Source organism: Rhinatrema bivittatum, chromosome 11, assembly GCF_901001135.1.
Source record: "Rhinatrema bivittatum chromosome 11, aRhiBiv1.1, whole genome shotgun sequence".
NCBI classification, from domain to species: Eukaryota; Metazoa; Chordata; class Amphibia; order Gymnophiona; family Rhinatrematidae; genus Rhinatrema; species Rhinatrema bivittatum.
This window is the reverse complement of record NC_042625.1, coordinates 79,635,738-79,649,602: the sequence shown is the minus strand read 5'-3', so window position 1 is coordinate 79,649,602 and position 13,865 is coordinate 79,635,738. Positions and strand designations below refer to the sequence as shown.

General features: G+C 46.0%; 1 protein-coding gene across 1 annotated transcript; it reads left to right on the top strand.

Moving 5' to 3' along the window:
• Positions 1 to 1,737: 1,737 nt before the first annotated feature.
• Positions 1,738 to 13,492, top strand: LOC115073223 (sushi domain-containing protein 6-like). Its single transcript, XM_029571491.1, has 5 exons — positions 1,738 to 1,983; positions 4,518 to 4,665; positions 6,218 to 6,421; positions 9,158 to 9,308; positions 11,601 to 13,492. The coding sequence occupies exons 2-5, from the start codon at positions 4,554 to 4,556 to the stop codon at positions 11,953 to 11,955; spliced, it is 822 nt and encodes a 273-aa protein (XP_029427351.1). The 5' UTR covers positions 1,738 to 1,983; positions 4,518 to 4,553; the 3' UTR covers positions 11,956 to 13,492.
• Positions 13,493 to 13,865: the final 373 nt, after the last annotated feature.

Below are 13,865 nucleotides of genomic sequence, written 5' to 3'. Positions count from 1 at the left end.
ACTGGGAGTGGGTGTTAGTGCAAGGGAGAATGAGAGGGAAGCAGAGGCAGACTGTTGGTAGGTGGTAGTCAATGAATGGGAAGGACAGATGGAAGAAAGGCAGGGAGGAGCTGCAGCCTATCAGCTGCTGAGTTGATATTGTAGTAAATGGGGCAGGTGCTGAGGAGGGGCTGAACTGAGTGAATGAGCGTAGGGGGGAGAGATGGTGCAAGTTTGTGTGGGGGTAGTAGGGCTACTGCTGTAGGGGCAATCTGTGAATGAAAGGATTAGAGGGGGAAGTCAGTGACTGATGGAGAGGAGTAGGTTACCTGCTGCTGATGCTATAACTGGAGGATGGGGGGGGGGGGGGTCATTGTGAATGGCAAGAATAGAGATTATTGGTTAATAATGAGGTTTTGTAGAAGCTGACGGGAGGGGGGGGGGGGTCATTCTTAACTGGGAATAGTGTAAAGATGTGGGGGGGAGATCCTTGCAGCATGAGGTGTAGGAGTCACTGTTCATGCTAGCTAGAGATGGAGTGGAGGAGGCATTGTGGGGTCCTTCATCAGTGAGTAGTAGGAAGCTTTGTCTATGCTGATGGGAGGGGGAGTTGTCGTAGATTCTGATTGGGGTATGGGGTCATTGTTGCATGAGGATTATGAGGTGAGGGTCATAAGTGAGTACGGAGCAGGAGAAGGCTGTAGTGCTGGCGTTATTGGTGAGGGGATAGGAGGCTCTGGAGATAGTGATGGGGTATATATGTGTGGGGGAGGGGAAGGTAGATGGTTGGTGGATGGGAAATAGGTTCTGTAAATCCTGACTGGACTGGAAGTGTAGGAGACTCTCTAGGTGGTGTTTGGAGTCCTTGGTTATTAAGGAATAGGAGAGTCGTGGTAAATCTGACGGTGGGGGTGTTTTGGGTTCCTTGATCAGTGAGGAATAGGAGTTTGACATGATGGGGAGGGGGGATTCTTGGTCCATGAAGAGTAGGAGGTTCTGTAAGATGCTGACTTTGGGAGGGGTAGTTGTCTTGGTGGGTGGGGGTGTATGGGCTTCTTTAAGCAGTGAGGAATAGGAGTCTTGGTAATTGCTGATTTGGGGGGGCGCGGTTGTATGGTATTCCTTGCTCATTGAGGAATAGGGTTCTGGTAGATGCTGGGGGCAGGGGTGTATGGGATTCCTTGAGCAGTGAGGCATAGGGTTTGTGGTAGATGATGGGGGGGAATGGGCTTATTAAGCAGTGAGGTATAGGGGTCTTGGTAGTTGCTGATGGGGTGGGGTCATGGTATTCCTTACTCATTGAGATAGGGTTCTCATAGATGGGGGGGGGGGAGAGTGTGGGCTTCTTGAGCAGTGAGGAATAGGAGTTCTGGTAGATGCTGATTTGGGGGCGGGGGCGGTTGTATGGTATTCCTTGCTCATTGAGGAATAGGGTTCTGGTAGATGCTGGGGGTGTATGGGATTCTTTGAGCAGTGAGGAATAGGGTTTGTGGTAGATGGGTGGGGGGTATCGGGTATGGGCTTATTAAGCAGTGAGGAATAGGGGTCTTGGTAGTTACTGATGGGGGGGGGGGGTCATGGTATTCCTTACTCATTGAGAAATAGGGATTGCGTAGATGGTGGGGGTGTGTGGGCTTCTTGAGAAGTGAGGATTAGGGGTCGCGGTAATTGCTGCTTGGGGGGGGGGGGGTATGGTATTCCTTGCTCAGCGAGGACTAGGAGGCTCTGCAGGGGGCTGGCAAGCGGCAGCGCGCGCACCGAAAGGCTGCACGTGGTTGCCTGGAATTTCCAGGCAGTGACGTAAAGGAGCGAGTGGGCGGAATTTCCTTCGTGTCAGACTTGTTCAGATGTGAACTGCTTTGCCGTCTGCGTGCATCTCTCGCTGATCCGGAGCTCCGAGCCGAGCTCACCTCTTCCCAGACCGTCCCTCTTCTTTGCGCCTTTGGCTCGGGGGGAATCGGTTTAGCGGACCTGCTGCTGCTCCTACTCCCCGATCCGGGACAGGTAAGACCTCGTCGTCCTTAACCTTTGCTGGCCCTTCCTTCCATGCCATCTCTCCTGCCCCTTACCCCAATTACCCTCTCTCCTTGACCATCCTTTACACCCCCTCCCTCTCTTCTGTCTTTCTTTTTATTTAAACTTTTGCAGTCACTTCTCATCCTGCACGTCAACTGCTCATTTACAAGTTGCTTTCTTTACTTATGATGATTGAACTTGGAAAATATCAACTTTTCGGTCTGATCGTGGCCTTTTTCCTCTTACCTTATGCTCTTTCTGTAACGGCGGTATAGACTTTTTCAGATTTACCTTTCCCCGTCCTTTAGGAACGGCAAATGGCTGCAGCTAATTCGTTGTCCTCAAGGAAAGCGGGACAAGGTTAGCTGTTGCCGTTTATGGAGTTATTACATATAAGGACTTTTATATGTGCAAAGGGAAGCTTCAGCCAATGGTCACCAAACGTCCTGTAGCCATGGTTTGTTTCCGATTAGTTGTCTGGGTGAGTGAGGCCGGGGGGTGAATATACCCGACCGTGGGAAGGAAAATGTCCGTATGCCGAGGGAGAGCTTCCAGCAGGTCTAGATGTGCCTAGCATGGTTTGTGTTTCGTTTCCTCTTTCTCTAGCTCAGGAATAGGGGACTCTCCCTCCAGGCCGAGCTGTGTCCGCTCGGTGTCACGTCTGGACTCCCCCCACCGATGACAGCACGGCTTCTGCGGTGGCCGGCGAGCTTAGAGCACATGATAAATCAGAAGTTTCCTCACCCAAAGGAGGACGGCTCTTCCCAGAAAGAAGCCGAGGCCCGAAGTTTACCAATAACTTGTAGTTGTACTTAAAAGGACACGGCCAAGACAGCGGGGGGGGGGGGGGTGACTGTCCCAGGACTTCCAAGGCAGCTCCTACCGGCTGCTTATTCCTCACTTCTCAGGGCCGGTTTTCTGGGCATTCTTACTATGTGAAGATTCAGATGGCATCTCATGCATATTTATTTTGCATAATCTAATGAAAGCCTGATCTCTTGGCTGAGGCTCCACGACCAGAGTGTAAAAAAAAAAAAAAAATGACCTCGTCTACAACCCTGCGCGCTGACCACTAGAATCCAGCCCACCCCTCAAAATAATAAGTTGTGCAACGCTTTTAAATGCAATCAACAAACGCCACTAGCCCCTAGTAGTGATGTTTTTTGGGGAAAAAAATGAAACCAACATACTAAACACCCCTAGAACCTATATGATTCCATGCAAAGTAAATGTATTTAGGGACCGTCATCAAAATGCAAATAGAAAATTATTCAACAAAGCCAAATACACTGTAATTGTAATTATTGGTCCACTTTATGGTAATCCCGGAATTGACTTGTTTATACTCCGGAATTTTTTTGTAAAAATCTCTAGTTTATAGTCCAGATGTGTGCAACAACTGCCCCGACATGGAGCCGCGTTTAGAAAAGTTCTGCCGGGACCGTATGAGAAAAGCGATGGGGCGAGGGCCCCTCCGATGCGGAACAGCTGGAAACGCGTCTTCACGTCGAGGCAGTTGTTGAATGCTTCTGGACCATAAGCTAAATGCATCTGAGAGTTTTTACAAAAAATTCCGGAGTATAGGCAAGTGCACATCTAAAAATAAAAATGTGATTACCGTAAGGTGGACCTACGATTACAACTGCTCAGCCTTTGGGTTGGTTTTTTTTTAATGTTTTTCTATTGGCATTTTGATGATGGTCCCTTAATCCATTTACTTTAAACAGAGTCATATAGACCGTAACTTTGAAACAGCCATGCGGACGCACATGTACAGGTGTTTGCTGGCTCGCAAACATGTACGCACAATTTTAAATGGTCGCTCGCGTGTGTGGTGCCGCCTCTACCTGCGTAAGTGGGGGGAATTTTATAAGGAACATGCACTAGGGGTAGCACTTCCAAACCCCCCCTAGTTTACTAGCCTTCTTTTCTCCCTGTTAGCCCCAACCCTTAAAACTGCTGACCAGCCTAGATTTTTTGTTTTGGTACTTGCACACCATCCGTGGCAGGGGACCCCAGCGCGGGCCTGGGCTCACAAGTATTTACGTGCACAACAGTGGCCTTCCCTGACACACCCATGCCCCTTTTTCTGAACTTTTTACTTGTGAGAGTGCCGGGAGATCCGCGCGTGCGCCTCTTAAAATCAGTGCGATGGGTGCCGCCCGGCTTTGGCGTGCACCAGGCTTTTAAAATTCACACCATAGGTTTTAGGGGGTGTTTAGTATGTTGGATGCTCTTACTTCTTATTATTTGTTACTTCTTATGTGTTCAGACCTTTTATTAAAAAGGCCCTTCCTCTCCTGTATCATTTTAAAATTAGAGTTCTTAAAAAAAAAAAAAAATCTTAAAAAATAGTTTTCTTTTGGTATTAGGAGTTACCAGCTAAAGGGAGCTCTTTGCAATGACCTACTGTGCCCTCCTCCCCATTCTATAAAATGCCAGGCGCATATAGCGCAATGTTCTAAGAAATACCTGATCTTCTCAGTTTATATTATATATATATATGTTTACTTTTTAAATAGGTATTCTTCCTCTGACATTAAGCCTTGTCCAGTGGAATGGGAAGCGTGGAAGTTCGGCTTGGACTTCATGTGTTGGCCCCTGTCTGGCCTGTGATTTTACTGTTCCTGCTGTGCTTTGTCTGCCCTTTCACCTCGCAAAAGATTAGAGGTTTGCAACTTTCTCTTTTTTCCTGAACTGTTTTGTTGTAATGCACGTTTGGGCATCTGCTAATGGCTGGTGATAAGGCAGGCGTGACTGCCCCTCCAAAGTACCTCTCACTCCTAAAAGGAGGAGCTTTTTGTCCAGCGAGCAGCCCGGGGGGGGGGGGGGGGGGGGGGGGGGGGTGTCTCTCTCGCTGCTGTTGGAGTGATACTGATGACTCATTTCTGAGTCTAACAGGTGGGGGTGGGAAGAAGGGGGAGTCCCATGACAATAGGACATCCTTTTTCCAAAGGCAGTCTTTATGTCAGCAGAGTCTCAGGTGTGACTAGGTCAATCACTCTGTGCTCAAAACACTTCTGTTATTGTATTTATTTCCTTTGATTTAACACAAAATTGTTAAAAAAAACAAAAAACAAAACATCAATGTGGTTTACATAAAATAAATTTATACTGAGTTAAGCTGTAGCTAAGGAGGGAGGGAACTTGGCTAGGGGAACAGGAGATGGAAACTGTTCCACTAGCTAGACAGAGGCGATCCCATGGCGCCTCTGCTGGAGAGAGAAGACAGGATGGAATCTCTTACCACCCAGTCAGAGACGGGTAAGAACAGACAAGAGAGAGATTGGTAGGGAGGTGGAGGAGGGGAGGGAGAGGACAAGCTCAGGGGAAGCAGTGAAGGGGGATCCCACCCTGTCACACCACTTATTTTGCTGTTGGGCGTAGAGTATGTCGAATGAAGCTGCATCCCCCTCCTATCCCTGGCAATCTCTGGGCAGTGGGGTGCTACTCTCCCCCTCTCCTCTAACAATTCCCTGGTGGACTGTTTTTGGAGACCGACCCAATAGAAATAATGTACCCAAATGCTCCATGGTTCCATGGTCAGGAAGACGCCCAGGCTTGGAGGAAAGGGGCAGGCGTAAGGCTGAGGCGCCTTAAGTAGGAAGACAAAGGACTGGAGGTTGTGAGTGATTCCAGTGCAAAGAGGTAAGGGGGAAGAGGAGATGTGGAAGAAGAAAGTATGGGGACATTGGCCCCCTCCATGTGCAGTGAATAAAAATGGCAAGAGAAACATTAATTTAAAAAATGAGGAAAGGAATTAAATAAGAGAATAAAATAGCGCTAGGGTGGATACTATGAGTGCTGAGGACTAAAGGATTTACTTTTAGATGTAATTAGCATTTTTGTAGTGCAATCGGTGATTTCCATAGCATGCTATAAATCCAGGATGCATTGGTTTTTCAACTACGGTAGTACGTCCCTTTGTTCCTTAAACTATTGAGCTTGCCCTGTAAAGCTAATCTTGACCTTGAATTAGGAGAAGTCTTCTTGATACTGGGCTGACACATGTGACTGGGATTTAACCTTCTCGAAGCTTTTCCATTGGCTGGAGATGCGCCCGGTATTTGGGTCCCTATGATCTGTCGTCTCTCTTCCCGATGCTGATAGTGGGCTGCCCGGGCACTGGCAAGACCAATCTTGTCTGTTTCCTCCCCCCCACCCCCCCACCCCCCAATTCTCGCTTCTGACTTTGACCCGTTTTTCCTGACTTTTTCCTCAGATTGCCAGTGGCCCCAGCCCCCTGAGCACGGCGGTTTCCGATGCGCCTCGTGTCCGCCCTTTGGTGGTGGCAAAGCCTTTACCAGCACCGTGGTGGAATATTATTGCAAGGGTGGCTACACTCTGAGCAGCCAGTCCAGAGTCTCCATATGCAGGAAGGGGAAGTGGACGATGACCGGGGAGATAACTTGCCAGCCCCTTCCTGGTGAGTTCTTAATCTTCTCCTTTCTTTTTGACTGGGTGCCTCTACCTAATGCTGTTCTTGAGCGTTTTTTTAATGCTGAAAAAGAGATTTATAGATGCGCAGCCTACTAATGCCTGTTAATGTCGAGTAGGCAATGTGTACGCCCACCGGTTGGACAAAGAGAGATGAATGGAGTAGATCCCGCTCCCAGCACTTCTCCTTTTCTTAGCTGATACAAGGGTCACTGACAGAAGGGCATGACCTTCCCATAAAGCAGGGGTGGCCAACTCCAGTCCTTGGGAGCCAGAAAAGGCCTGGTGTTCAGGATATTCACAAAGAATATGCAGAAGGTAGGTTTTCGCATAACGGAGGCAGTGCATGGCATCGTGGATATCCTGAAAACCTGGCCTGTTTGTGGCTCTCAAGGACTGCAATTGGCCACCCCTGCCATAAAGAGTCCTTTTGGTAAAGAACTTCTAAAAATAGCCTTGTGCAAGCCTAAGGCTTTTCTTCCATGGTATTTTTAATTAGAACTTAATAAGTACCTATTCATTCTTCCTGGTTTACTGCTAGAGTGCAAAATTACAGTCTTTTGAAGGGTGGCACACGCTGGTCAAATTAAATTATGCAATTTCATAACATGAGCAAATACATTTTAAGAATTGTTATTGCTTGTATCGCAAAAAAGAGACCTTTGCTTTTTGGACTTGCTGGTTTCCTCTTGCTTCTTTAAGCTTCCAGCTCAGTCAAATCCAGGACTGGGATTCGAGGTCATGAGCCTTCATTTGCAACTGCCTGGAGATTTTTCCCTTATTTCATATCCTCTCTCACCTGGCTTTACAATGACAGTCCTTGACCAGAGTCGGCTCAGTCAAGAAGCCTGCAATTATGTACCCTAAATATGGCCACTAGGTGTCGCTGTTGTGCGATGGCTGCCTGGGATTCACAAAACACTCCGAGCTCTGAGCATTGCCTCCACGGCTTCCCCCAGCCCAGAATAGTCCTGGGAGACAGGGTCCTGGCCTGGGAATGAATCCAGGCTCTCCACATGGTTACCACCAGTGTGCTAGCCCAATCAGACCTGCTTTCAAGGCACAGGACAGGAGTTTGGCAACCCTGCCCTGGACTCTGGGAGACCTAGAATACAAAGCATGTTTCCAACACCAGGTCAAAGCTTTTTTAGCTACAGTCATGCATGCAAATTAAGTCTGATCATCTGCCAGGTCACAGCAGGTTGCTGACTTGGAAGCTTTTTGAGCTTGCTTCCTTTTCCCCATTGCATCTGGAGTGGAAGGTGGAGACTACCATTGACTCTGACCTTGGTACCTTTATGTAGTACAGAAAATCCCCACTCTTCACTTTGCAGCTGAGGGCTGGTGCTTTACAACCTGCCACTGTTTATGGGGTTAGTGGGAGGACATTTGCAGCCCGGATTTGGGTGCCTCCCAGGACTAGATTCTGGCAGCTTGTTTGTATGTGGGCTGGAAGCAGCCTGTGTCCCCCACCTTCAGAGTGAGAATATTTTCAATGCTGCTGAATTGTGATGTCACAAACAATTAGCACAGGGGCTATAATGGAAAAAGCACTTCTGGTGTTTGTAATTTCTCTCTTGTGAAAGGAAATTGTACAAAATCAAGGCTGCCCTGGAGATGAATTTTGACTTGGCAGGATGAAGAAATACAAAGACTTGCTACCCAAAACTAGGGATGTGCAGGGCAAAATTGTTGATTTAGGTTCTTCTTTAATTTTGTTTACTTTTAGGTTTTTGTTTGCTTAATATTTATTTTATATCACTTCGTTTGCTGAACCAAAATAAACATTCAATTTTAACCCTATTCCCAAAAGAAAAAAAAAAAAAAAGGTCTTCCCCACTTTCCTGGTCACTCTTACCCTTCCATGGGGTCTCCAATATAGAAAGGGGCAGGAGCAATCTCAGTTGGTCCTGCACCACTGGCTCCAATTGAAAAAAGGCATCAGCCAGCATAATTTTGTCTATGGCCACATGTGACATATTCATAAAACAAAATGATGTTGGCTTCAGAGTCAACCAGATGGCTCCTTTTTCAAACTGGAGCCAGGGATGGGGGAGGGGGGAGTGGAGGTGGTGCACAAGCAGCTGGGGATAAGTGTGGAAGGACTACATATGGTCTTGGGGGCAGAGGTGAAATTTTGCATCTTCATTTAATTTTCATTGACTTTCTCAAATGAAAGTCACTGAAAAAAAAAAAAAAGGACAAGGGTTTTTCTTTTCGTTTTGTTTTTAAACAAAATGTGTATGTATTCATTTTGTTTAAAAATGAATGCACATCGTTAGAGAAAACTGCCTTGATGTGTGGAACTCATCTTCTCTGGTTTTTCTCTTTCAGGCTTGTTTGTAAGGGTGGGTTCAGTGGTGGTGATGCTATTTTTGAACAATACCAATAAATAGTCTTTTGTTTTATGCCCCTGGTGCAGTGTTTCTTTGAGATGCATTTTCTTCTTTCTTAATTCTGTATTTATGCACTAGGAAGAAAGCAAGTGACTGCATTTCAAACCAGCTTGAAATGTAATCCACAAAATTTGTAGACCATTTAATTTGCAGTGTAAAAACCAATTTGAAAATGTTTTTCCACTTGAGCAAGAAAGCTAACCGAGGCTACATTGTGGCTGCTTAACCCTTAGGTATTAGAATTTTTCCGGCGGGGACCACAGGAAGCCCTTTCTGAGAGAAGAATTTGCTTGTATTTGACATTTTAATCCCTTCTGTCTCTATTTCAGATTCCACAGTAGATTCTACTGCCCACGGTACACCCACAACTCCGTCCTTCCCTATCATGGCCGTGGTGGCTGTCACGGTTTCCTCCTTGCTGCTGACGGCAATGGTCTGTGTTCTGCTGAAGCCGATATCCCGCTGCTGCCAAGGGAGAAGGTGAGCTTCTGGAGCCATGATGCAGTGTGAGGCTTCCTCTAGACCTGAACATGTACAGGCAAGGGGCATGGGTGTGGAACCTTTTTTTTTTTTTTAGGGAAAATCCACACAGTCTGTAGTTTCATTTTGTCTACCCACACAACGTGTATGTATCTGAGGTTACACACACTTTTAGAGAATGCAAGAGGGCCGATGTCTTTACTCGGCCACCTTCCCATTGTTCAACATACTCAAGTTTTGGTCTAGTCTAGTCATTGAAACATTCCTGTACACACATCTGCTAGTAGCAGCTAGGAATGTTTAGTTTATTCTTTAAATATTTCTCTGAAGTTGGTTCAGTTAATTCAGATGCTAGATTATTTAAATCTTATTAATTGGAATTTCCAAAAAATTCTCCCCTAATTTTAATGCACATTTATTTTGGATTAGTTTCAAGCTTTTATCTTCCCCAGTTTCTGAATCCCTTGGGACCAAGTCCACTAAAGGTCACAAACATTTGTAATGCAAGCTAAATAGAGGTATAATCATTAACAATTTAGCATGGGTAAGAATGGGCATGCCTAATATTCAAATCGGGTGATAATGAGCTTGTTATCTTTTATCACTTTATTCCCTGTCCAGCTGATACCACTGGGCCCTGCTAAATTTAGCAGAAGTCTGAGGGTAGGTGTTAAATGTTAACATTTCACACAAAGAAGGGAGATCTTATTCTCAGGGCCTTCTACTAAAACAAAGGCTCTCATCTCCCAACAAATCAAAATGGCCCTTTGGATTTCTCCCACCCCCCTCCGGTCCTCCCGCTCCCCAGCCTTCTGGAATGCCCACTCACCCTTCCATGGACCACCAAGTCCTTGCCAGCACGCTACACTGTGAAGCGCTGCTAGGCAGAGTGATTTTCAGCTCAGCAGCAGAGCCAGCAGGAGGTGTCTGCACTCCCTCTTGCTAGAGAAGACATTGGGGGGGGGGGGGAGGGCTAATATTTCCTAGGAAGCCAGAAGAAGGAAGGGAGGTATGCTCTTGAGCTGCAGCGTGCACACCTGTTAAAAGACCTGCTCTTCCTTTACTGTGGCCCTTTAAATGTGTGCATGCTCTAGATCTCATTAGCTTAGTGATTTAATGACTGTTAATAGTGATCTTTTTTTTTTAAGATGCCATTTAGTGACTCAGGCCCTGCATGCAGCTTATCCAGAACAGGCTGTATTACCAGTCATGCTTCCCATCAACAGAGTCTAAGAAAATTGGAGGAGAAGGTGGAGAAAAGCTTTGACCTGATAGTATAGGGAGAATGTAAACAACTGCTGACACATTTTTGGGACTAATTAAGAAGTCCTTAGCTTTGAACACATACAGTGGTGCTGTGGGGATTTTTAGAGTGACTACACCAGCCCTGAATACAATTAGCCTGGTGCTCAGGGTGGTGTACAACATAGGTTCAGTATAGGCAAGGTATGGGCCAAGACTTTAGTCGTGGTAACAAATAATACCGTAATGATAATGCAGATAGAGTCCCAGAGCAACACAGAAGCAATAAGATTTGAGGACTTGACATAGATCGGTACAGTAATGGAAATACAAATAACGAGGTAGAAGGGTTGAGTTGGGCAGGTTAGGAGGTTGGGCCTTGCGATAGGATTAGTCCAGAGCAGGTTCTGGTTAGAGATCTTTAAGCTGATTCGGATGGATCAATGGGACTTATGTCATGTTCTGGGAAGGTGGGCCTTGCAGTGTTTCCTGAATCAGGTAATCCATGATGGCTCTTTCTCCTTTTGGGGCAATGTTCTACAGTGAGGGTCCCAGGCAAGAGAAGAATTTGTTGTCGGTTACAGACAATTTGGCCTCGGCCATGGATGGAGTGCATAACCAGATCTCTTGTGAGGAATGGAGCATTTTGGCTGGAGCATATCTGTTCAGCTAGTCTCTGAGATATGATGAGCCCTTGTCATTGAATGCCTTGATGACTATTGCAAGGATTTTGAACTTGACACTGCTAGCAATGAGTAATCACTGTAGGTCGGGAGTGATATGTTTTGGTAGTTTCAAGCCCAGCAGAAGGTGTGCTGCAGTGTGTTGGATATGTTGAAGGAGGCAGACTTGTGCATGTTGTAGGCTTGAATACAGTGAATTGCAGAGCCTAATCTTGTCCTAGCCAGGTTGTGGATATTGAAAGGTTGTAGGAAGAAGGCTTTGACCACTGTGGAAATGGTTTTCCAATTAAGAAATCTGTAGCTGGCTACATTTTGTGAACTGGCATAGTAGTTTACAATGTGTCATTCTTTTTTTTTTTCTTGTTAGCAATTACAGAAGAATGGAAGAGCCAGACATTCTCATTGTAAATGGGCATCCAGTCCTTCTTCCATCCTATGAAGAAGCAGTGTATGGACCTCAGGGAAACAGAAACCCCATGTCTTCGCCATCTGTGGCACCGATATCTATGATTTGGGAAGAAGGACAAACTCCAGAAACTCTTGGGATTCACCAGCTAGTAAGAGGAAGCCAGGTCACTGATCAAAACACTAGCATGTCAACTCCACCGCCAGCCTATGAAGAGGTCCAGTCATCAGCCCGGCATCCTCCCAGTGTCACTGATCAAGAGGGATCAAGAGTGCCCCCTCTACATTTTCTTTTTAGTGTACCCACCACCAAATAACCAAGGCTTGATTCTGCCTTCTTTTTGATGATGGTGGATCAATGTTTGGTCACGGTTGCACTGAGCCTTGCAGCCACTCCAAACCTTCTCCTGTCTTAGGAGCAACTTTGCTCAGAGTGCATAATGTCTGGGAGATCCAGTCATACCAAATGACAAATGGATTTTTGCTTTGAGTTGAGGAAGATACATTTTTACCGGAATCCAACTATACGGTTCCCCGAGGACCCAGTAATGACAGTCAGGTCTGAGAATCTTGCAGTGAATTGGTGAAATTACTGCACTAGCTCCATGCACTTTGATTATGTAACTTGAAAATGGGCATGCCTCTTGGGTTTCATTTACACCTGTTTTACAAAAATATTTTTTAATATAGGATATTCTATTTTTTGTAATCCTTTTTTTATAGAAGGAAAAAGTCCATAAGATTGTATTTTTTATAACTTGCGTTAAGTCTGCCTGGGTTGTGTAGAGAGAGGTGCTGGAGTCCATTCTCTCAACCACTGTTGGCAGTTTGTTTTATATTTTTTGTTTGACTTGGCAATTGGCCTCTTGCTTCTTTGGGCTTCCTGCTCCATCAGAACTGGCCTTCCTTGGGCTATGGAGCTATGGGCCTTCATTTGCAACGAGTCTGAGTTTTCCCCCTATTATATTTCCTTCCCAGCTCAGTTAGGCCATTCCTTAGCTGGGGAGGAGCCAAGAAGCAAAACGCCTTCCAGAACCCTGCAATCATGGGCCGTAAGTCCTACCGCTACATATCACTGTTGTACAATCATGGAGGGTGGGGAGAGGGCTGTGAGCACTGCCTTTGCAGACTCCCCAGCCCTGGTTGGGCCTGGAGTGCAGAAGCCTACCCTGAAAATCCAACCCAGGTCCTCTGCATGGCAGCAGCCGCCAATGAGCCACCAGGCTGGCCTGCACATTATTGGCGATGTAGCCCCAAGGATGGTAGAGCCTGAAAGCAGCAATAGCAGTAGTTCATATAGAGATCTTACTTGATACATTTCAGCCAAGGTGGGGAGTCAGATGGGAGGGGGAGGGGGGGGGAATGAAGCTTGCGAGCCTTCTCTTTTGTGAATTAAGGGAGCGTCTCCACTCACGTTCAGTACATTGGCCAGAATGCCTTACTTCCTGTAGCGATTCCTTACTTCCTAACCCCGAGCTGAAGAAGCAGCTGTACCAACATAGTCGTCTTTTGACTGCCCACAGTTCACAGATGTCCAGGGGAGCACTCCGCTGAGTTAGAGGAATGGCTCTGCTTGCAGGCACCATGATTTCTTACACTGGACGTTCAGCTGAGCTTTCTCCCAGCACTGAGTCTGCGAAGAGATCCTTGATGCCAGTGGAGTGGTCATTGCACTTAGACGCTTCATGATTATTTAAACAACTGTATTTTGCACAAAAATTTCCATCTGGATCCTAAATATATATGTGTTGATTATTTAATATTGCATTGAACATTTTTATCTGCAGACAACCCTCTGTGTACTGTATGAAATATTTATAGTTTCCATTGATCAGAAAATATAAATGACACCAATGAAATTCTGGGAGTTTTATTTTTCTTTTTGTTCAGAATTATTTGTTATTTTTAAAATAGTAAACACAATAACAGGAATGCATAACAAACAAGCTGCTTAATATTTACATAGGAAAGGGAGACATGTGCCTGTACATCCACAGTACTGACAGAAACATAAGAACATAAGAAATTGCCATGCTGGGTCAGACCAAGGGTCCATCAAGCCCAGCATCCTGTTTCCAAGAGAGGCCAAACCAGGCCACAAGAACCTGTGGAACATCAGTGGAACACTTATGTGGAAAAACAACGCAATGGGTTCCATATTTTTTGAGAGTCAAATAATTTACCCTTTTGTTCTGCTACTAGCTCATATTTGGAGCAAGTGTTCTAC